Genomic DNA, 22573 nt, shown 5'->3' with positions numbered 1-22573 from the left:
AAACCGGCCCATTTTGGGGCAGTTCTGTGTGATTTTGGGGCCTCTGCAGTTCCTTCACTCCTGCCTTTGTCTTTCCCCACCGAGATCCCACAGCCCCGGATCGACTGGGGGGTGCACTGCCCCCTCCCAGGTTGTTCATGTCCAGGGGTAAAGGGGGCACAGCCCCGAATGCCTGGGTCCCCCTCGGACACCAGGGTCCCCCCTGGACACCTGGGTCCCTGTCCCACCTGTGTTCCCAGCGCTAGCAAATGCTGTGTTGTTGTGACAGTGCCTGTCCTGGCGTGTCCTGGTGTGTCAGGGCATATCAGAGCGTGTCACAGCGTGTTGTGTGTGGCAGCGTGTGCAAGGGCCACATCCCCCCACTCGGCTCCATCTGCGGCCTCAGACGCTCGTGCTGGCACATCTGGCACATCTGGCACATCTGGTGCTGGCGGCCCCTGAGCAGCTGGTGGGGTTGGAGGGGGGTGGTCGATGTGCCCTTGTGTGACACACACACGTGCGTGGGGACACGGATGTGCTGGATGCCTGGGCCCCTTCTGGCTGGGGGGTAGCAGGTGTCTGTCCCCTGGGCGTCCCCGCATCCCCTCTGGTGCCACCCCCGGCGCTTCGGGCCGCGGCGGCTCCGGCAGCGAAGGGGTGACAGTGGCGGTGCCAGCGCTGGCACCGGGTGGTGACAGATGGCGGAGGGACGGGGCCGCAGCCGGAATGACAGATGAGGCTGCCACCGCTGCTGCCACTGCCACTGTCACTGCCACTGCTGCTGTCACTCTCACCGCCATGGCACTGTCACCGCCACTGTCAGTGGCATTGTCACCGCGCTGGCACCCTCACCGCTGTGGCATTGTTTCCACTGCCCGCACTGTCGCTGTCCCCACACCGCCATGGCACTGTCGCGACACGGGCACTGTCGCTGTCGCCACCGCTGTCACAGCTCCGTCACCACGGTGGTGACTCAGCTGCTTCTCTCCCTGCTGCCACCACCGCTGTCACTGTCACCCGTGGCGACACGGAGGGAGCAGCAGGGTGAGGGCGCAGGCGGGCAGGGGGAGTCCAGGTCCCCACGACCCCCGTGTCCCCCCATGCCCCACCCGTGTTGCCCCCCCCGGTGTCCTCCCGTGTGTCCCCCCGTGTCCCCGCCCCCCCCCGTGTCCCCCCGTGTCCCCGAGCTCGTCCAGGAGGGGGCGTGTCCCAGGCAGAGGTGGGCGGAGCATCGCGGCCGGTGGGCGGGACCAGGGGGATGGTCTGGGGGCGGGGCCTGGAGGGGGCGGGGCCAGCGCGGCCCTTCCCGCGGCAAAAGTGCGGCGCGCGCCAACTTCGGGCAAAACTTTCCCCGCGCGCCGCCGACACCGGCCCCCCCGGCCCCGCGACCCCCGGACCGCGACCCCCGCCATGCCCCGCCGCGGCTGACACCGCCGCCATGTACTCCCCATACTGCCTGACCCAGGTACGGCGGCGGGCGGGGGGCCGGTAACGGGGGGCGGCCGGTCAGGGAGAGTCTGTAACTGGGGGGGTATCCGGTCCTGGGGGTCCGGTCTCGGCTTTGCTGCGAACGGCTGCGCCGCCCAACATGGGGGGGCGGTGGGAGGGATGGGGTGCGACCCCTCCCCTGTTGTAGGTGCCGGGGCGGGTGGCGGCTCCGCTTCCTCCGCCGGCACCGGCGGCGGGTCCGGTCCGGGGTTGCCGCCGCCTCCGGTCGGTCCCTGCGTCCTGGAGCGGCCTCGGCCGAACCCCCGGTGGTGCCGCGAAGCCCCTTCCCGCGGCGGAGGGAGAAGGGCCGGGGTCGCCAAGAGGGAGCCGGGTTTCAACCTGTGGGATGAAACGCTCGTCTAGGGGGGTTGTTGGGGTGTCGCGGGGGGGGGCGTGGGGAGCGGGGGGAGGGTCGCTGCGAAGTGAACGATATGCGCGTAAGGAGGGGTGACATCGGGTACTGGCTGTGGGCACATCCCGGGGGTTGTGGCACGAGGGTCCCTGTGGGGATTCTGTGGGGGTCCCTGCCCCCCTCCCCGCGCTGTCTCGGGGTCCCACCGTGATCGCAAGGGGCAGCCCGGCCCCCCCTCGCACCGGGCATTGCTGTTCCCCCCCCCCCGCCGTTGCCCTTTTCTCCCGCTTTTCGGGGCGGTTTTGGCGGCCGGTTCTGTCTGGGCCGGCGGCCAGCGGCGCTTCTCGCAGCTTCGGCGCCCGCCCCGCACACGCGTGTGCACGCGCCAGCAACACGCCACTGCACATGCGTGTGCCCCCCGTGCCCGCACACACACACATGCCAGCGTGCACGCCTGTGTACCCTCCCGTGCACACAACAGCACACGCATTGAGCCCTTGTCTGCGCGGGAGGGTGCGCGCGCGTGCGCGCTGGTGTTCACGTATGTGCTGGCCCTACATGTGTGCACAGAATTGCGCTGTGCACGCACTCACACACGTGTGTGCACACACACATCTGCACGGCAGCCTCACGGGCCCGATCCTGAGCGTGCCGAGGCGTGTCTGTGCGTGGGCCCCACATGCGTGTGCTCCCCCCTCCTCGTTCCTTCTCCAGCCGTTTCTGGGAGGTTTTGGGTCGGTGCCACCCCCCGCCCCCCCCCCCCCTGCACCGGCGCAGGGCCAGGATCCGACCGCGGCGCCCAGCGCTGGGCACGGATGGCAGCACGTATAGCAGCACGTGAGGAGCACCGAGAGCAGCAGCTCCTGCACCGGCCCTGTGGCCCACCAGGCAGGGCTGCACCCACCAGTGTCACCCCTGGCCGGTGTGACCACTGACCGGTGTCACCACTGACCGCTGTCACCGCTGGCCGGTGTCAGCAGCCGCAGCTCCTCTCTACGTGCTGTATCCTGCAGCCTCCACTGTCAAATCCCGTGGCTGCTCAAGTGGCACCGGTCCCCGTTGGGCTTCGGCCATCAGTGCTGCAGCTGCTCACTAGGCTGAGGTCCCCCTTGTCCTTACCCACGTTCCTCAGGGTTCCCCCAGGTCCCCCCAGACAAGGGCTCCTGGTGCTGCAGAGCCACCCCCTGCCCCAGGCCAGACCCCAGGGGATCTAGCATCACCGCCACCCTCCCTGTCAGGATGTCACCGTTATTGTCACCAGCTGGGTGACCCCTGGGGTGGAGCTGGGACTGTCCCGGCCCCTATAGCCCTCCCCGGTGTGGGGCGATGGCCACAGGCATGCGTGTGTCACCGCCGTGTGGTATAGGTCTGGGATGTGGCACAGCTCGGTGCTGCGGCAGAGTCCAGTGCCACAGGGTGTCCCTACTCCTGGTTCTGGAACATTCTGCCCCAGAACCCACAGAAGGGTCCAGAGTGGGGGTGGGGCTCACACATATGTAATGGTGGGGATGTGCACATGTATGTAACGGGGTGCAGGTGATGTGGAGAGAAGATGCATATGTGCTCCATGGGCTGGGTGCCCATGTATGTAATTGGTGCACATGTGCCACACGTGCACCATGTGTGCAAGGTGTGTGCAAGCAATGTGCACACGTGGCAATGTGTGTGCAACATGTGTACAATGTGTGTCACATGTGTGCACAGTGCCATGTTGCATCCCTGTGTGCACCACACACATGTGCAAGGTGCAGCACACGCATGTGTGTGGCGTGTGCGAGGGTCCCACACGTGCCCCACGCGGGGCTGCGCCGCCGGCTGATGCAATCGGTGCGGGGGAGGCGCTGCCCCCCCCGCCACGTGCGAGGCGCCCGGGGCCGTGCGAGGCAGGGGCAGGAGACACGCGTGGGCGCTGCGCCGGGGGCTGCGTGTGCGTGGCGTGTGCGGGCCCTGCACACGCATGGTGAAGTGTGTGCGTGTGCTTTGCTGTCCCCCCCCCCCGCACCTCCTGTGTTGCAGCACTGGTGGCTTTGCTGATCCCCCTCCCTGTGTCCCCCCGTGTCCCCCCCGTGTCCCCCCCGTGTCCCCCCCATGTCCCCCAGCCGCGGGGCTTTGCTGGCAGCATCAATAATGGAGGAGCCCTTGGCTGGGCTGGGGGGTCCAGGAGGGCCCTGAATTATTGATGGGCCACAAAAAGCTTTCTTGGACGCAGCAGCGCCGCGAGGCCCCCCCTGGCCTGGCCTGGCAAGAGGCCATGGGTGGGGGGGGGCGGGATGCTCGGGTGGAGTGGGGGGGGGGCAGCCCGCACGCCTGGGTCCACCGGTGCCAAACTGCATCGTCCCCGCACGCTGCAGCACTGCCTCGAGCCACTGCAGTGCGTCCCCCCCACTGGAGCTTGGGACCCTCTGGCCCCCCAGCGTGGCCTGGATGCCTGGGTCCCTGCCCAGACACCTGGGTCCCCTCCTCATCCCTGCTGCATGGGGCAGGGGGTGGCCCTGGACGCCTGGGTTCCCCTCGAGCAGCCCAGATGCCTGGGTCCTCCACGTGGCCACAGGCAGGGGAGCAGGCAGGCAGCTTCTGCTGCACAGCCTGGATGTGTGAGTCCCCCCTGGACACCTGGGTCCCCCCCGAATGCCTGGGTCTCCCTGGATTCCTGAGTTCCCCGCCAGAACAAACCAGCACGTTCTCTCCGAGGCTGCCAGGATGCCTGGGTCCCCCCCAGATGCCTGGGTCCCCCTGGACACCTTGGTCCTGGCAGTTCCTGGTCTGGTGCCGAGGTCCCTCATGGTTGCCCCCCCTTTCTTCAGCCTGGGGGTCCAGGACGCCCCTCGCTCACCTCCCCCTGCTCAGCTTCCCCCCCTGCACGGGAGGGTCTTGGCAGCAGCGTCAGGGGCCGCCGGGGGGATTTTTGGCGGCAATTCCGGCTGTTTCGGGCTGTTTTCTCTCGCGGCGAAGCCGAGGGCCGGGGGGAGCTGGCAGCGGCGTGGGAGGGCGGGCACAGCCGGGGTGGGGGGGCCGAGAAGGGGGGTGGGGGTGGTTTGTGGGGTTTTTTTTGTTGGGTTTTTGTTTTGTTTTGGTTTTTTTTTCGTTTTTTTTCCTCTTTTTTTCCCCTCTTTTCTATTTTTTCTGGGCTTTTCCCTCCCGATTCGGCGCCGCCCCCCCCGCCGCCGCGCTGGCGCTTTGCCGGGCGCTCGCAGCTGCGGACGCGGCGACGTGGCTTCGCCCGAGACTGCGGCTCAATGCGGGGCTGGCGCAGCCAATGGCAGCCGGAGGACCCCAGCGTCTGGGGGGGGACCCCGGCATTCAGGAGGGGACCCCGGCCTCGGGCATGGACCCTGACACCTGGGCAGAACCCCATGGCCAAGCCTCTAGATCCTTCCATGCCAGTCCTGTCGTCCCCACAGAGGGGTGGGAAGGGGACCCAGGCGTTTGGGAGGGGACCCAGGCATCTGGGTGGCACAGGCCTGATCTGGTGGCTCTTTGTCTTCGCCAGGGCTGTGCGGGGGCACCCAGGCGTTTGGGCCAACGACCCCCGTCTCTGCCAGCCCAACCCACCCCAGTGCTCTCCTCGAGGCATGGAGGGGACCCAGGTGTTTGGGAGGGGACCCAGGTATTCAGGAGCCTCCCTGTGCCCATGTGGGTGCTGGTGGACCAGGATGCCTGGGTCCCCCTTGCAGCAGCAGGGAGGGGAAGGGGCTGTAAGCTGGAGGGGGCCCAGGCTCCTTAGTCCCCCCCACCCCTGTGGGCAGCTTGACCGCGAGCGCCATGAGCAGAGCTGTTGTGTGCGAATGGTGACCCCTCGTGCAAATCGTGACCCCTCGTGCGAATCGTGACCCTTGTGCAAGCCCCTGGGGGAGGCAGAAGGTGCCCTCTGCTCCTTCTTCCTGCCCCTGCCAGTGCCGCCATCTCCCATTTTATGAGTTTTCCAAAGCAAAATGGGGCAGGAAGGGGGCGCGGGCTGGCGGTTGATGCTGTGCACGGCCTCCCCCCTCCCTGCTGCGGTTTTGGGGTGAAAGCCGTGTGGTTTGGGGCTGGGGAGGTGCATGGGCACCGATGCGCGGGAGCCTCCACCCGGCCCTGCTGCTGAAACGCCCAATTTTTGGTTTTTTTTCTTCACACAGAGGGAATTAATTATGGAGGGGGGGGGTGGGGGGGAGAATGTTGGCTCGAAGCACCGCATCGGGGATTTGGGGGCAGAAATGGAGGTTTTGGGCTGTTCCGCGCTGGGGCCGCCACGGGGCTGGGGAAAGCAGCCAAAATCCGGGGCCTTCCTCCTCCCGGGGGGTGTCGGGAGGGGCTGGACCCCCGGGATGGGCCCCTCGTGCGAGCGCGGCCCCGGCGTCCTCGCTCGACCCCCTTGCACGGGGAGGCTTTGCACGAGGATTTTGCGCGAGGGATTTGCACGAGGATTTTGCACGGGGGGGCGGTTGCACGAGAAGGGCGTTTGCACGAGAAGGGCGGTCGGGGCTGGTGGCAAGCCCCGGGCACAGCTTTTGGGGGCAGATCGCCGGGTTTTGGCGAAGCTCGCAGGGCGCTGCCCCTACACGGGGCTCGTCCCCGCCGAACCCCCGTGTCGCCCCCACGACCCCCCATGTGTCCCCCCCACCGTGTCCCGGCCCCCCCCGTGTCCCGGCCCCGAACTCCACCGCCCCCCCCGGCCCAGCCAATGGGGCGGCCGCTCCCCCCGCGCGCTGCGCTCCCATTGGCCGCCGCAGCAGCCGGTCCCGGTGCCAAAAGGGGCCGCGGCGGCTCCGCGCGCTCCGCGCCCGGCGGCGGCTGCGGCTCCGGCTGCGGCTCCGCACCGGGACCCCCGCACCGGAGCCCCCGCACCGGCACCCCCCGACAGGCACCCCCCGACAGGCACTCCCCGACAGGCACCGCCAGCACCCCGGGACCCGCGCTGTCCCGGCAGCTGGGACCACCTCCCCCCGGTAACCGGGACCGCCGGGACCGGAGCCACCCCGCAGTGTCCGCCTTCCGGACCCGCCCCCCCCCCTCCATTTTCCCGGTAGTCCCCGTTAACCCTTTCCCCCCCGTTAGCACCCCTCGTCCCCGTCTGTCACTCCCGGTTCTGCCCCGCCGGGGCCCGACTGGCAGCTGCCCACGGCCGGGATGAGCCGCCGCGATGGTACGGACTGGGACAGGACGGGACCAGCGCCTCCGGGAATCGGGGACAGGCGCTGGTGGCACCGGGGATCGCGACGGAGACCGGGATGGGGCCGGGGACCGACGGCAGCAGCGAGCGCAGACAGGGGACGTGGAGCGGCAGCGCTGGCAGCGGGTGGCTGAGACAGCGGGTGGTGTCGGGGACGGGGACTAACGGACACGGGGATAGAGTTCAGTGGCACCAGGGATGGGGAGAGGTACCGTGAGGGCGGCTCGGGGATGTGCCCGGGGCAGCCGAGCCCCGACGGCAGCGGGAGTGTCACCGGGAGCCGGGAGCCGAACGGGCACGGTCTGCAGTGACACCGGGGACGGGGCTGGAACACGGTCTGAGCGGGGACCTGGAGCTGAGCGTGGCCGGGGACAGTGAGGACGGGGACAGGGGCCTGAGCGGTACCTGCGCTGGGGAGCTGGGAGCACCGGGGGGCTGTGGCCGGGACTTGACTTGTCCCCAGGGCAGTTGGGCACCAGGAACCTGGTGTGACCCCCTGTGTTGGGGCTGTCCCAGTCCCCTGGCCCTGCAGGGCTGTTCCCTGTGCTGGTTCCTGTATCCCTGGTCCCCAGCAGTGCCCAGAGCTGGGATGAGCACCCCCGGGGCTGGGACAAGGCAGGACCAGGGACAGTCCCCTGCTCAGGACTGGGCTGTCCCCAGGACCCCTTCTGCAGGCCTGGGGAACCCCTGGGACCCCCATCTCAGGGCTGGGGTGTCCCCAGGACCCCTTGCACAAGATGCTGCCATGCCTGGGGATGCTCCTGCTCTGCTGGATGGGTACACATGCCCCTGGGAGCTCCCACTGCAGGATGGTGGGGGTCACCTGAAAGCTGCTGGGGCTGTGTCCAGCCCGTGGCAGCTGCTCCACTGACGCCTCTCTGCCCCACAGGATGAGTTCCACCCCTTCATCGAGGCACTGCTGCCCCACGTCCGGGCCTTCTCCTACACCTGGTTCAACCTGCAGGCCCGCAAGCGCAAGTACTTCAAGAAGCACGAGAAGCGGATGTCGAAGGAGGAGGAACGTGCCGTCAAGGACGAGCTACTGGGCGAGAAGCCGGAGGTCAAGCAGAAATGGGCCTCGCGCCTCCTGGCCAAGCTGCGCAAGGACATCCGGCCCGAGTGCCGTGAGGACTTCGTGCTCTCCGTCACCGGCAAGAAGGCGCCGTGCTGCGTCCTCTCCAACCCTGACCAGAAGGGCAAGATCCGCCGCATCGACTGCCTGCGCCAGGCTGACAAAGTGTGGCGGCTGGACCTGGTGATGGTCATCCTCTTCAAGGGGGTCCCACTGGAGAGCACCGATGGCGAGCGCCTGGCCAAGGCCCCCCAGTGTGCCAGCCCCGGCCTCTGCGTCCAGCCCCACCACATCGGTGTCACCATCAAGGAGCTTGACCTCTACCTGGCTTATTTCGTCCATGCGCCTGGTGAGTGGGGCTGAGCCCGGGGGGCGGTGGGGGGAGGCTCTCGACTGTGCCCCCCCGGGAGCACCCGTGGAGGGGTCCCACACCAGGGCTGGGTCTGCAGCAGCGCTGGGGCCAGAGCAGCGCTGGTGGGTCTGCCCAGCCACCCCCGGCCCCTCCTTCACCCCACAGCCCTCCCTGGACCCCTCCCCACACCCACCTGGTGTGGCCCCGGCCGGGGGTGCCAGCCCCGCGTGCCTCGCACAAAGCCGCGCCGTGTGCCAAAGCGGGCGCCGCGTGCCAAGCCGTGTGCCGCGGCCGTGCCAGGCTGCTGGGCACCGTGCACGGAGCCGAGCGGGAACCGGGCTCTGCCGGTACCGGGCACCAGCACCAGCCGTGCTCCCAGCTCTGCCAGCACCGCGTGCTGAGCACCAAGCCAAGCTGTGCCCTGGGGCTGGGCTCCCGGCTGCTGCTTGTGCTCTGGCTGGGGCATGGATGTGCCATGGGCCCCGGCCCCTCGTGCCCATGGGGCACTGGCAGCACACATGCGTGTGCACATGGAGCTGGGGGGGGGGAACATGTGTGTTCAGGGGGACACGAGCAGAGCTATGTGTGGGTGCAGGGGAGGTCCCCAGCCCTGATGCCTGCTCCTGTCTTTCCTGACGGGGGAGGTGTGATTCTGAGGGTGGAGTGAGGGATTTTGGGTCACTTTCCCTGTGCATAAGACCAGCTCCCAGGTGCCTTGGGTCCTTGCTGGAGGGTGCCCAGATGCCTGGATCCCTCTTGGGCACTGGGAGTGAAGGAAGGGGCAGTTTGGGGTGTGTATCCTGCCCTCCCCCGCTTCACATCCCCCCTCCCCAGGCCCATGTGGCAAATCTGAGAGGGGGGCCCTGCAGCCCCCCCACTCACCTCCCCTCCTCTGCCCAGCTGTGGGGGATCAAATCCCCAAAGCAGCTCCTGCCCGGCGCCGCCAAAATGGCCCCGGTTGGCACCGTGCCCCCGTGCGCAGCACGAGGCTCCATGCGCGGCCCCGGTCCCCGGCCCCACCGGCATCCCCCCTCGCCCCCCTGCTGGGGGCCCTTTGGCTGCTGCGGGCCGGGGGGGGCGCGGTGCCAACACCCCCCTGCGTAAGATGGCGGCGCCTGTTGGCACCCGAAACGCGCTGCGGCACCGCAGCCCCGCGGCGGGACCCTCAGCGATGGGGACCCCCCCGTGCTAGGGACCCCTCTGCCATTGTGTGCCACGCTCTCTGCGATAGCTCCCCCCCCCCCCGCATTGACAGGTACATCCTGTGTGCCAATACCCTTGCAATAGCTCCCCCTCCCTATTCTGGGGGCCCCCATGCTGGGGTGTGCCAACCTTCCACTGCAGCGCCCCCAGGGCTGCGTTGGTGGTGCCCCCTCCACGCTGCCCCTCATCTGCCCTCTGGGGGGTTGTGCCTGGGTGCAGGGGTATCTTTCCCTGCCAAGAGGGCTCCAGCTCCATGCTGTGTGAGGGGGTCTGTTTGTCTCAATAGGGGCCTGTGGGGGACATCTGGGGCTGCGGGGGGGCCTGTGGGATCAGTGGATCTCTGGGGACCTGGGGTGCAGGTGGAGCTATGTGTTTCCATAGGGCTACGTGGGTTCGGGGGCTTCAGGTGTGTCTGTAGGTCCCCCCCCTGTAGGGGTCTGTCATGGGATCCATGGGGTCTGTGCGGGTGACGCAGTCACTGCTGGCACTGCCCGGACGCCTGGGTCCCCTCCCGGATGCCTGGGTCCGGGGGACGCAGGTGTGGGGGGAGCAGCCCTGCGGGGGAGATCGGGGAGCAGCTGCCTAACAGCATCTGGACCCTTGCTGGGGCTGAGGACGTGGGGACGTTGTGGGGGGGCCAGGGACCTGTAGGGACATGGGGACCTGCTGGGTCCAGGCTGGGGCTTTGGGGGGGAAACTGAGGCATGGAGGAGGGGACTGTGGAATGGGAGTCCTGAGACAGCCCAGGGCCCCAGGCGGCTGGGCCCCTGCGTTGGGGTCTGTGCTGGGTCTGGGGGCTGCAGGAGGGACCCAGGCATCCGGGCGGGTGGTGGTTGTGGGGTGGCACGTGCCTGCCACGCGACCCCCCTGCAGAGGTCATGACCTGGCACGCGCCCTGCTGACCTCTGACCCTGCAGGGTGACACGGCGGGGCCAAAATGGGGGAGGGGACCCATCCTCCTGCCCCTCCTCCCCCTGGATGCCTGGGTCTCCCCAGGACGACGGGGTGAGGGGAGCTCTGGGACCTCGGGGGGGTGTGAGGGTGCTGGGGGGTACCCAGTCATTGGGGGTGGGGGCGCTGGGGGGGTTTGGGACACCCGGACATCTGGAGTGGGGGGTTCTGGGGGGACCCAGGTGTCTGGGGCAGATGGGGGCTGCTGTCGGGGGGGGACCCAGGCATGTGTGGGGGGTGCTGGGGGGGGGACCCAAGCGTCCGGGTGCCCCCCCACTCAGTGCAGACAATGGCTGCTTTGTTGGCGCTGCCCGTTGGCGGGGGGCCAGCGCATTCCTGGCCCCCGGCCCGGCCCCACGGCGGCCCCCAGCCCCCCCGGCCCGGCCCCCTGCCAGCCCTGGCCCCCCCGGCCCCCTGCGGCTGCTGCATCCCCCCATCGCCAGCCAAGGGGCGCTGGACACCTGGGTCCCCTGGGGATTTGGAGCAGGGGCACCAGGATGCCTGCATCCTGTATGGGGCAGGGGGGGGCCTGAATGCCTCGGGGTCTCCCAGAGGGGAGGGGGGGCTGCTGGCACAGCCGAGGTTCTGGCGGACGTTCACCTGGAACGACCCTGCGGGAACAAGGGGCCCTTCAGAGCTGGGACCCGGGCGTCTGGGGCTGCCCCTCCCCCGTGGCAGGGTGGGGACACCGGCATCTAGGCGGGACCCTGATGTCTGGGGGGGGACCCCGGTGTCTGGGCCTGACCCTGTCTCTCCCACAGACTCTGGACAATCCGACAGTTCAAACCCCCAGGGGGATGCGGACATCAAACCACTGCCTAATGGTGAGCCCCCCGTGCCCCCCGCTGTGGTTCCCTGGGCTCCCCCACTGCCACCCCCTGCAGCCCTCCCAGTGCCTCCAGTGCCTCCAGTGCCAGCCCCATGGTGCTTAGTGCTCCCAGAGCCAAGCCAGGTTCCCTGGTGCCATGTCCCCATGTGTCTGTGTCCCCAGTCCCTGTGCCCCACCCCCAAGTGTAGCATCCCCCTCATGTCCCCCGTGTCCCCAGGGCACCTGACCTTCCAGGACTGCTTTGTGACGTCGGGTGTCTGGAACGTGACGGAGCTGGTGAGGGTGTCCCAGAGTAAGTGGGGACATGGGGGAGGGCATGGGGGGTCAGGGGCAAGGGGAGGGAGGGAATGTGGGGGATGTGGCTGTTGTGGCAATGGGGGGAGGTGGGGACACGGAGACATGGGGACATGGGGGTGACTTGGGGGACGGGGGGGTCCCATGTGGGTCCCCCACATCCCCCATGTCCCCCCCAGCCCCTGTGGCGACGGCGTCAGGCCCCAATTTCTCGCTGGCCGACCTGGAGAGCCCAGGGGGCTACTACAACATCAGCCCTGTTGCCCTTGGCCGCCGGCCCCTGGGACCTCCTGCCACCAGGTACCCCAGGACCCCCCTGGGACCCCCCATAACCCCACGGGACCCCCATAACTTCCTGGGATCCCCAAAAAAACCCCATTGCCCCCCCCCCAACCTTCATAACCATTCACTAGGCCCCCTGGGGCACCCCCAGGACCCCTGTAACTCCCTGGGACCCTCCACCAGCCCCTCAACCCCCCCGGGATGCCTTAAACCTCCTCAAACCGGGCACCCTCCAGGATCCCCACTCATCCATGTGTCCCCAGGGGTGCTCTGGTTCATGGGAGGATAACACTGCTGGTGGAGGGGGGGGTGATGCCCCATCCCTGGAGGTGACTCTCCTATCCCTGGAGGTGACACCCTTGTCCCCGCAGTGGCCCGAAGCGCCCCAAGGCACTGGACGAGGGGGACCTGGAGGGTCCTGGGGACGACGTCTTCTACCCTGGGCCAGGGCGGTCCCCAGCCCCCGGCAGCAGCCAGGGGCCCTGGGGGGGGGACGTTGACACCGGTGGGTGACGTGGGGATGACAGGGGATGCAGGGGGGCACAGGGGGCTTCTGGGGTGGATGTGGACGTGGGTGGGTGATGACAGGACATGGGAGGGTCATTGGGGGGTAACGTGGGGTAGGGGACAAAGGGGGGCTGTGGGGAGTGGGGGGCTGCGGAGCACAGGGTGTCAGTGGGGGCTGGGGGGGGTCCCTGAGAGCTGCGGGGACTAGTCCGTGCCAGGAGGCATGGGGGGACACGGGGGTCTGGGAGAAGTCTGGGGGTCCAATGGGGTTCCCCACGGGGCCTTGGGGGTGCTGGGGTCCGGGTGCTCCCCCGACCCCCCCGGCCCCCCCAGGCCCGGCGGCGCTGAAGAAGTCGGGGAAGTTGGATTTCTGCAGCGCCCTGTCGGGGCATGGGGCCGCCCCCCGCATGGCCTTCGGCCACCACCCCCTGCCCGTCCTGGCCGGCGTTCGCCCCGGTGAGACCCCACCCCCCCGGGACCCCCTGGGACCCCCGTCTCCCCTGGGCACCCCCTGCCTTTCCCTGGGACCCCTGCCCTCCTACACTGCCTCACCCTTTGACACCCCCCACCCCCCCCAGCACCTTGGGACCCCCGTTCTGGAGGGGTCGGGGTGATCCCGGGTGCCTGAGTCCCCTCTGGGCAGCGGTGGGTGAACACAGGGTGGCCCTGGGAGGGCGGGAATGAGGGCCAGGACCTGGGCTGGGGGAGGTGTGGTTTGTCCCTGGGCACCTGGGTCTTGTCCCCATCCCTCTCCCCCAAATGCCTGGGTCCCGGGAGCCCTCCGGACCCTGGTCCTGCCACCCCGGATGCCTGGGTCCCGTGGCCGCCTGTGCCGGCGCTGAGGGTCCCTGCAGGCAGCCCGCGGGCCACCGCCTCGGCGCTGCACTTCCCGTCGGGGTCCCTCCTGCCCCAGTCGAGCCCCTACTTCGCCCACCCCACCATCCGCTACCACCACGGGCAGGACTCGCTCAAGGACTTCGTCCAGTTCGTCTGCGCCGACGGCGCCGCCCAGGGCCCCCAGGTGGGACAGGGACAGGGACACTGCGGGGATGGGGACACTGGGGACCAGGGGACACTGCAGGGATGGGGACACTGTAGGGACGGGGGAAGGTTGGGGGCACTGCAGGGATGAGGGGCACAGGTGACAGGGGGACACGGGATGTCAGGACACGGTGACGTGGGACGTGTGGACATGGTGACGCTCTGGGGACCCGGGGGAGCCCCCGGCCCCTCCCCACACGCCCCAGTTCGCTCCCGAGGGACAAGTCTCCGCGGCAACGGGCGCTCGGGGGCGGGGCCTGTATGCAAACGAGGAGGCGGAGCCTGGACAGGATGTCGCTGGAGGCAGGGCCTGTAGGCAAATTAGGGCGGGGAGGCGGGGCCTTCGCGGGGCAACACCCAGGGGGTGTAACCCAATGCAAAGGGAGGTAGGAGGCGGAGCCTGTATGCAAACGAGGCAGCAGAGGCGGTGCCAGACTGCACAGAGGTGGGGCTGTATGCAAATACGGGCGCAGGGGCGGGACCGGCATGCAAATAAGGCACAGAGGAGGAGCCTGTATGCAAATAAGCACTGTCAGCCACGCTGGCTGCTGCAGAGGGGCCAGGAGGGGATTGATGGGGACGCTGAGGACCCCCTCGGAGACCCTCCCCCTCAGCCCTGCGGACCCCCACCCTCTGCCAGTGCCTGTGTGAGCCCCCCCCCGGATTCACTGTCCCCTGTGTCCCCTGGTGCCACCTGTGCCACTGCCCCCCTGCCCCGGTGCCACTGTGCCCCCTGCCCCGGGGGTCCCGGGTGCCCGTCACTGTGTTCTCGTTGCAGCCGTGCGGGGCACAGGGCCGGGCCGGGGGGGCTGCAGGGGCCCCCCTGGCCCGGCCCTTGCCCCTGCCCCCGCCGGAGCCCAAAGCCCCCAGCGGCCCCCCGGGCGGAGCGCCCGCCGCACCCCGTAAGTCCCCGGCACCTGCGCCCCACTGTGCCCCACTGCACCCCACTGCACCCGCAGCCGGGACCTGGCCCGTGGGGGCAGGGATGGGTGTGGAAATCAGGAAGAGGGTGGAGGGGAGTCCACAGCAGTGTGGTGCAAAAAGGGTCAGGGATGCACAACAGTGGGGTGCAGTGGAGTGAAGCAGTGGGGTGCAGGGGTGCAGTGGTGGGTTGCAGTGGGGTGCAGCAGTGGGGTGCAAGGGGGCACAGTGGGGTGCAGAAGTTGGGTGCAGGGGTGCACAGTGGGGTGCAAGGGTGCACAGTGGGGTGCAGGGATGCAGCAGTCGGGTGCAGTGGGGTGCAGCATTGGGGTGAAGCAGGGAGTGAAGGGGTGCACAGTGGGGTGCAGTGGGGTGAAGCAGTGGTTGCAGAAGGGTGCAGCAGTGGGGTGCAGGGGGTGAAGCAGTGGTTGCAGTGAGGTGCAGGGTGCAGGTGCTGGGCAGGGACCTCGGTGGCCAGTGGCAGCAGTGGCCTTGGGGTGACCCAGCAGTGGCACAGGTTGGCACCGGTGACATGGGTGGCTCCAAGGTGACCCCAGGGTGGGGGGGTTGGCAGCAGGTGACAGGGGATGGCGGGGCTGAGATGTGGGGATGACACATGGTGACAGGGTGGCCCAGCCCGGCCCGGCTGCCCGTGCATCATCACCTTCTCCGCATCGTCATTGCTGTCACCGTCCCTCGTCACCGTCCCCCGACCCTGGGCACGTCCACTCCGTCCCTGCTGGCGCCTCATCCACCCCATTTTCAGTTCTTCTTATCCCTTCTCCATTTTTTTTCCCTTTTTTTACTCCATTTTCAGCGGGAAGATGGTCAGGGAGGGGGGAGGGTCCTTGTGCTGCTAGGGGTCCAGAGCCCAGACAGCTGGGTCCCCGGCTTGGGGGAGAGCTCCCAAATCAGTTTTCCTTCTGTCTCCATCACGGGGGGGGGGGGGGGCAGAGCACCGGGCGGGGGGGGGGGTGGTCCCTACAGGTAAGTTTTGAGGGAGGGTGCCATGGGAGGGGAGGGTGTCATGGCACTGTGCAACCTGCACAGGGACCCCAGGGTGTGGGGGTGCAGTGGGGGTGCACACATGAGTGTGTGTGGTCCTGGATGCACATGCGTGTGATTGTGCATGCATGGTCTTTCACACGTGTGTGCAGCCAACCCTCCCCCAGCTCCTCGCACCCAGAGAGTGGGGCACGTCCCCCCTGGCTCCGTGAACATGCGGGTGCTTTTGCACAGTCACGGCAACGCCGGGGCCTCTGCACACCAGCAGCACACAGCGTGTGTCACACCAGTGCTGGGTGACACGCCTGGTCCGGGTGACACGCTGGTGCCACGCGCGGTGGGCGCGGGGCAGGCCGGGCTGAGCCCCCTCTCCCCGCAGCATTCGCAGCGTCAGGCGCCGCCGCTGCCCCCCGCCTTGTCGGCCTCGGACCCCGCGACAGCAACTTTCTGACCCTCCCCCAGCAGCAGGTAGGGACCCCCCTCTCCCCAGATGCCTGGGTCACCCCCTGGACTCCTGGGTCTCCTGCATGCCCGGTTCCCCCCCACACTCTTGGGTCCTCTGCCGGGGAACACCCAAACACTTGGGTCCTCACCTGCCCGTCACTCCCATCTTGGGCTAATTAGGTGGTTAATGAGCCTCCCCCCGTGCCCCGCCCCTGCTGCCAAACTGGGGGGACTGCCCCCCCACCGTGTCTGGTTGCCCGGGGCAATGAGACATGATGTCATCGCTAGGCGTGAAGGGGAACAATGGTGGGTGTGGCCTTGCCCTCGGCGTTGCCATGGCAACCCTCACCCCCCCCACCACCCCCCCCTTGCTGCTGCACCATCGTGGCACCGCGGGCTGGGGGTCGCGACCCCCAGCAGGGCGTCCCATTGGCCCCCAGCGCCGTGGCACGACGCCCGATTGGCTGCCTGCCCCGTGGCGCCGGCCCCGGATTGGCTGGCGCTGGAGCAGGCTGTGGCGCCGGCGCGGAGCCAATGGGCCGGGGGGGGGGGGGGGGGGCAGGGCTGGTGGCCAATGGGGGGCCTCGGTGGGCCAGCCAGGCGGTACCTGATTGGCTGGCACCCGCAGGCAGGAGGGGGAGGAGCCAGCAGCCGATTGGCTGGCACCATCCAGCCTTGGCAGGCTGCGGGCGCTGCGGCGGGCAGGCCTGCCCTGATTGGCCAGTGCCAGTGGTGCGGTGGCTGGGCAGCCAATGGGGTGTCAGCGCCGCACCCAGCCTGGCACGCGGGAGAGGGCGGGGCACCTGGGCGCCTGGGTTCCCCCCCGGATGCCTGGGTCCCCCCCAGATCCTGGGCCCGCCATGTGCTGGGTGTTGAGGGTGGGGGCTCCTCCCGGACGCCTGGGTCCCCCTATGCCGTGGGTGGGTCCGAGCCCCCTTTGACCCCTCCCCCAGCCCCGGGGAGCACTGGAGGGGGTTGTGGGGGAAGGTCTGGGGGGTCTTTCTCCCCCCTCACTGACCCCCGTCTCTCTCCAGTCCTGGTTCCTCTGACGCTGCCCCCGGACGAGGAGAAACCGCCCGGAAAAAGGAGAAAAAAAGAAAAAAAAGAAAAAAAAAAAGCTGCAGCCCCCCTGGCCCCCCCCCCCGCCACCGTCCGCCCCCGGGGGGGCCCCATACCCCACTCCCCCCCGACGTGGATGAGGGTTCGGCCTCTCTGATGTGTCCCCCCACTCCCCCAACCCCCGGCACAGACAGGGTCACCCTGGACCCCCTGGGGGTGTTTGGGCCCCCCCGCCCCAGCCGCAATCTGGGGGGGGGGAACACGAGGCCCCTGGGGGGTGGGGTCACACGCGTGTGCGCTCACACCACCCCGCGCGCGACACGTCTGCGTCCCCTGCACCGCGTGGTCACGCCGCACACGCGTCCGTACCCCCCACCATGCACACTCTCACACGTGTGCACCCCCGCACACGCGTGTGCCTCGGTCACCAGCACTTGCACACGCACTGCACACGCGTGTGCCGGGGGGCCCCCTTGCTGCAGGCCAGCGAGTGGGGCTGGGGGGGCCTGAAACACCCTGAATCCCCCAAAACACCCCCTGCCCCCCTTCTCCCCCCTGGCTTTTGGGGTCCACCTGACCCTCCCCCCCAGCTCGTTTTTTTAATTAAGTGCAATTACCCCCGGGCGAGGCCCCCCTTCCCCCCTTTGGGGTCAAACTCCCGTGTTTTGGGGTCCAACCCCACTTGGGGTCAAACCCCTTCACCCCCCCCCCCCCCCGGGTTTGGGGTCAAACCCCCCCGTTTTGGGTCACACCCCCCCATCTGGGGCTGATCCCCCTTTTGGGGTTAAACTACCCCCTTTTTGGTCCAACCTCCCAATTTGGGGTTGAACCACCCTATTGTGGTCTCCTCCCTCCCCCTGGGGTTAAACCCCCATTTGATGCACCCACCAGGGTTAACACCACCCCCCCTTTGGGGTCAAACTTCCCATTTGGGGGTCAAACGCCCCCTTTTTGGGTCCCCTCCCAGCTCTCCAAGTGCTTTTTTTGGGGGAACCCCCCAATTCTCCCTGATTTTGCCCATTGGGGTCTCCCCTCCTGCCCCTTCCCCAGCAATTTTGTGTTTTTTATTATCGTTTTTGGGTAGTTTTGCTCCGTTCCCGCGTTCCGGGGGTCACTTGGGGCCCCAATTCCCGACATGGAGCCCACGGCTGAGGGGAGGGGCAGCTGGCGGGGGGGGACAGGATTTGGGGGCATTTTGCTCATTTTGGGGTTTTTCTGCACCTTTGGCTGATTTCGGTGTCAGGGGAATGGGATGGGCCCCCCCCCCCCAGGGCAGTTTGGGGGGTCCACACACACTCCCCCCCCTCCCCAGCTCCCAGATTTTGGGGTCAGATGGACCAAAACTGCATTTGCCTTAGACACCCCCCCCCGCCCCCCACGTGCCTTCCCCCACCAATGGGCTCCCCAGAATGGGGACAATCATTAGGGCCCCTGTTTTGGGGATTCCCACTCTGGGGTGAAATCCCTCTTTGTGGCCCCTACCCCCGGGTTTTTGGGACACCCCCTCCCTCTCCTGGAACCCCCACCAGCAGTGCCCCCCAAGAAACAAGCCCTCCCATACCCCCAATTTTTGGGTTCCCCCCAATTTGGGGCCCCCGTTGGGGCCCCACACCAGCAATGGGGCCCTAAACATTTGGGGACCCCCCACCAGCAATGGGCCCCTCCCCGGGCAGTGGGAAAGCCCCCCCGGCCCCCCAATTCCGGGTACCCTGACTTCGGGAACCCCCCCCAAGCCCTGGGTGGGGTGGTGCGATGTTGGGGGGCCGTCGCTCGCGGACCCCCCTCCCCCCCCACACCAGCGTTGCACATTTGGGGACCCCCCCAGGTCGCCCCTCACCCCCGCACGTGGTAGTGACGTCATTTCCCTTTGGGGTGGGTCGGCCCCTCCCCCCAGACCGAGGAGAAAAGGAAGAAAAAACAACCCAAAAGGCGCCGCCCGCGAGCGGGAAGGAGGAAAACCCGCGGATAAAGGGGCAAAAAGGAAAAAAAAAAAAAGGAAATAAAGTGTCGTACCCGCCGCGACCCGCCTGGACCTGCGGGGGGGTGTGGGGGTGGGCACGGGGGGGCTCCATCCGCGGATGGTCCCCGCGGCAACAGGGTCCCTGTAGCAACGGGGCGCCGCGGTGACGGGCTCCCCACGAGCCTGCCCCCCTTCCGGGGGCGAGGGGGGTCCCGTCCCGGGGAGGGCAGCGCAGCCCCCTCCCGGAACGGACTGGGGAGTCGCGGGGGTCGCGGACACTCCGGGGGCTGCCCCAAAACGGCCCATTTCCCCCCATTCTGCCCCAGGTGTGGGGCGGGAGGGACCCAGGTGTCCGGGCCCCTCCCCCGCCGCCCTGAGGGGCAAAGGGCGGTGCCCACCCCCTCCCCCCCCCGGAGGGACCCGCAAGCCCCTTCCCCCGGCCACACACCGGGCCTCGCTGCCCCTCCCGGAGCTGGAAAGGAATTGGGTGTCCGGGACCCCCCGACCCCCGGCGTGCGGGACCCGCCCGGTGAGACGCGGAACTGGGCAAACTGGTGGGACTGGGTCGCGCCGGACACCTGGGTCCCTCCGAGATCTAGGGGGGCCGGGGGTTCCCAGCCCCCTGGGTGCCCCTGGAATGTGGGGTAGCGGCCCCCATCCCCCTTCCACCAAGGGACCCCGGCGTCCGGCTGTCCCCCCACCCCCCGCTGCACGTGGCCTCCTTGGAAAACGCGGCGGGGGGGCCCACCCGGACATTCGGGTCCCCAAGGGTTCGGGGCGGGGGAGGCGCTCCCGCCCGCCGGGGTCCCGCATTAGCACACGTGGTGGCAGCTTGAGCGGATTTGGGGCATATTGGGGATTTCCGGCTGCGCCCGGGGCTGATCCCCCCCTGCCCCCCCAAAGCGTCCAGTGCCTGGCCCGGCCCCCCCCCCGGCCCCGTGTCACCGCGAGGCGTCAGGTGACGGCGGGGCCGGGGGGGCCGCGGGCGGCGCGACCCCACTTCCCCTTTTGGGCCCATAAAGCGCCAGAGGGGACGCGGGAGGGGCCACGGGAGGGGCACGAAGGTAAGTGGCCTCCGGCCTGCTGGGGGGATCGGACCTGACACCTGGGGGTCCCTTTCATACTGGGGGGCCAGGCTGCGCCGAACGCCTGGGTCCCCATTCTGCCCCGGGGAGGGGGGTGGTGCTGTGACCCCAGGACGCCAGGGTCCCATGGGTGGGTGTCAGGACCCTCCGGACACTTGGGTCCCATGGGCACTGTCTGCAGATGCTGGTGCTGCTGTGGGTGACAGTGACAGTGGCGGCGGTGGCTGGGGAGAGCCATGAGGCAGCTGTGCAGTTCCTGGCAGTAGGTGACTGGGGGGGGGTCCCCGACCCCCCTTTCACCACCCCCCGCGAGATGTCCACAGCGACAGCCATGGGACGTGCGGCCACCGACCTCGGCGCTGACTTTGTCCTCGCCCTCGGGGACAACTTCTACTATGAGGGGGTGCAGGATGAGTGGGACTCCCGCTTCCAGGTACATCCCCACCTCTCCGGGGTAGAGGCACCCCGAAATGTGGGGAGGGAAAGGGGCGGACAAGGGGGCATCTCTGGCAGGGGCTGTGGTGGGGAAGGGATCCCAAAATCTGTACAGGGGAGCTCTTACCTCAGGGGTGGTGGGTCTCAGGGGATCCCTGATACCTCTTTGAGGGAATCCTGACTGTCCCAGGGTGGGGTGGGGCGCCAGGCTGGGCGCAGTGTCCCCACATGTCCCCATCCCATATCTCTTTCTGTCTCCCTTCATCCTGTCTCCCTGTGCCTGCCCCCCAGGAGACGTTCGAGCAGGTGTTCACAGCCCCAGGGCTGCGGCAGCTGCCCTGGTTCGTGCTGGCTGGGAACCACGACCACGCTGGGAATGTCACCGCGCAGCTGGCCTACAGCCACCACTCCCCCCGATGGTAGGAACCCCGCGGTGGACCGGACCCCCGAGCAGCTGCTGTCCCCTGCTATGGCCACCTGCCCATCTTCCCCAGGCTGTCCCCAAGTACCCCCAGGATGTCCCCATGGTGTCCCCCGGGCCCCTGTGTCCTGTGATCACTCCCTGCACTACTGCAGCCTGTGCATGCTGCTGACGTGTTCCCAGGCTGTCCCCAGGTCTTCCTGGGGTGTCTCCATGATGTCCCCAAGCCTCTCACGTCCTGCAGGCACTTCCCGCACTACTACTACAGTCTGCGGCTCTCCCTGCCGGGCACCAACGCCTCGGCCCGGCTGCTGGTGCTGGACACGGTGCAGCTCTGTGGCGGCGTGGACGACTTCGGGGTGGGGGGAGCCCCCCGTGGCCCCCGGGATGCAGCGGCGGCGGCAGCACAGCTGGCCTGGCTGCGGGGGCGTCTGGCGGCCGCGCGCCACGACCGCTACGTGCTGGTGTCCGGGCACTACCCGGTGTGGTCGGTGGCCGAGCACGGTCCCACCGCCTGCCTGGTGCGGCTGCTGCAGCCGCTGCTGCGGCGCCACCGCGTCACCGCCTACCTCTGCGGCCACGACCACAACCTGCAGGTGAGTATGGGGAGCCCCACCCCCCCGATGGCACCCCCGTGGCCATGGATCCCCCAAACCTGACACAGGACCCTGGTGTCTGGGAGCACCCCCAATGGGACCTCAGACCCCTCCCATGGGACTCTGGCATTGAGGGGACCCTCTAGACCCCCTCGCTGGACCCCTATGTCCAGGGACACCCCCCAAACCTGACAAGGGACCCCCATCTCTTGGGATACTGCTCTGACTTGGGGCACCCCCCCTGGGACCCTGGCATCAAGGGGACCCCCCCCTAACCCTGAGGCATCACTGTCACTTTGACACCACTCCCCCCCCTACCCCCCTGGCCCCAGTTCCTGGAGCAGAGAGTGGGCAGGGACCCAGACATCGGAGGGGGGGGACCCAGGCATACAACCCCCTGACCCTCCCTCCATCTTTGTCCCCCAGTTCCTGGAGGAGGGAGGGGTGGGCTACGTGGTGAGTGGTGCTGGCAACTTCATGGAGGAGACGCAGCGCCACAGGGGGGCCGTGCCCCCTGGCTCCCTCCGCTTCTTCTTCGGGGCGCCCACATCCCCCGGTGGCTTCGCCCACCTGCGCCTGGATGCCCACGCGGCCACTGTCACCTTCCTGGAGGCCACTGGCCGCGTCCTCTACCGCGTGGCCCTGCCCCCCCGTGACCTGTGACCCCTCCCGAGACCCCTGCGGCACCGGGACCTGAAGGACCCCAGGGTAGCGGGCGATACGCAGGGGCACCCAGGGGGTGCTGGGCTCCCCATCACGGACCCCTGGTGTGCCCAGGACCAGCCAGCAGGACTCCCCTGGGTTCTGGGGGACCCAGTGGGGGCACAGAGTGGGGACCCCCTGTGACCTGTGGGAAACAGGAGGAGACCCCCACATGATCCCCGACCTCAGGGACACAGGGCGGGACCCCCGTGACCCCGACCCCGGGGACCGCCCAGGCGCTGCGGGCGCCTCTAGCCCGAATTCCCCCCCCCAATAAAGGGCTTCGGAGAGGGATGCTGAGGAGTCCGGTGGCCCCAAAACCGCCGCGTTTCGCCTCAAACCGCGGGGAGGGGGCGGGGCAACCCTCCGGTCACATCCCCATCGCTGATTGGCTGGGGCTGGGCGCCCATCGCCCAATGGGCGCAGGGACGGGCGGAAGAGGC

At 68.6% G+C, this 22573-nt stretch overlaps 2 protein-coding genes across 10 annotated transcripts; both read left to right on the top strand.

Annotated features, from left to right (window-relative positions):
- Nucleotides 1-1246: 1246 nt before the first annotated feature.
- On the top strand, nucleotides 1247-18948 carry NFIX (nuclear factor I X). 8 transcript variants are annotated; one of them, XM_051640679.1, is made up of 10 exons: nucleotides 1247-1444; nucleotides 7861-8392; nucleotides 11311-11373; nucleotides 11596-11670; nucleotides 11852-11972; nucleotides 12326-12459; nucleotides 12795-12917; nucleotides 13316-13482; nucleotides 15808-15896; nucleotides 16907-18948. In XM_051640679.1, the coding sequence occupies exons 1-9, from the start codon at nucleotides 1418-1420 to the stop codon at nucleotides 15877-15879; spliced, it is 1314 nt and encodes a 437-aa protein (XP_051496639.1). In that variant the 5' UTR covers nucleotides 1247-1417; the 3' UTR covers nucleotides 15880-15896; nucleotides 16907-18948. The 8 variants fall into 8 exon arrangements, with proteins under 8 accessions (XP_051496639.1, XP_051496637.1, XP_051496642.1 ...); XM_051640680.1 differs by having other exon boundaries at nucleotides 1309-1444; nucleotides 13423-13482; XM_051640683.1 differs by lacking the exon at nucleotides 12795-12917 and having other exon boundaries at nucleotides 1309-1444.
- A 345-nt stretch (nucleotides 18949-19293) lies between these two features.
- On the top strand, nucleotides 19294-22424 carry ACP5 (acid phosphatase 5, tartrate resistant). 2 transcript variants are annotated; one of them, XM_051640708.1, is made up of 5 exons: nucleotides 19294-19420; nucleotides 20158-20409; nucleotides 20703-20830; nucleotides 21077-21428; nucleotides 21855-22424. In XM_051640708.1, the coding sequence occupies exons 2-5, from the start codon at nucleotides 20158-20160 to the stop codon at nucleotides 22089-22091; spliced, it is 969 nt and encodes a 322-aa protein (XP_051496668.1). In that variant the 5' UTR covers nucleotides 19294-19420; the 3' UTR covers nucleotides 22092-22424. The 2 variants fall into 2 exon arrangements, with proteins under 2 accessions (XP_051496668.1, XP_051496669.1); XM_051640709.1 differs by lacking the exon at nucleotides 19294-19420 and adding an exon at nucleotides 19892-19955.
- Nucleotides 22425-22573: the final 149 nt, after the last annotated feature.

The sequence above is a fragment of the Apus apus genome, chromosome 26, assembly GCF_020740795.1.
Source record: "Apus apus isolate bApuApu2 chromosome 26, bApuApu2.pri.cur, whole genome shotgun sequence".
NCBI lineage: Eukaryota > Metazoa > Chordata > Aves > Apodiformes > Apodidae > Apus > Apus apus.
The sequence above is the reverse complement of the archived record's forward strand: the minus strand, read 5'-3'. Positions and strand labels throughout refer to the sequence as shown.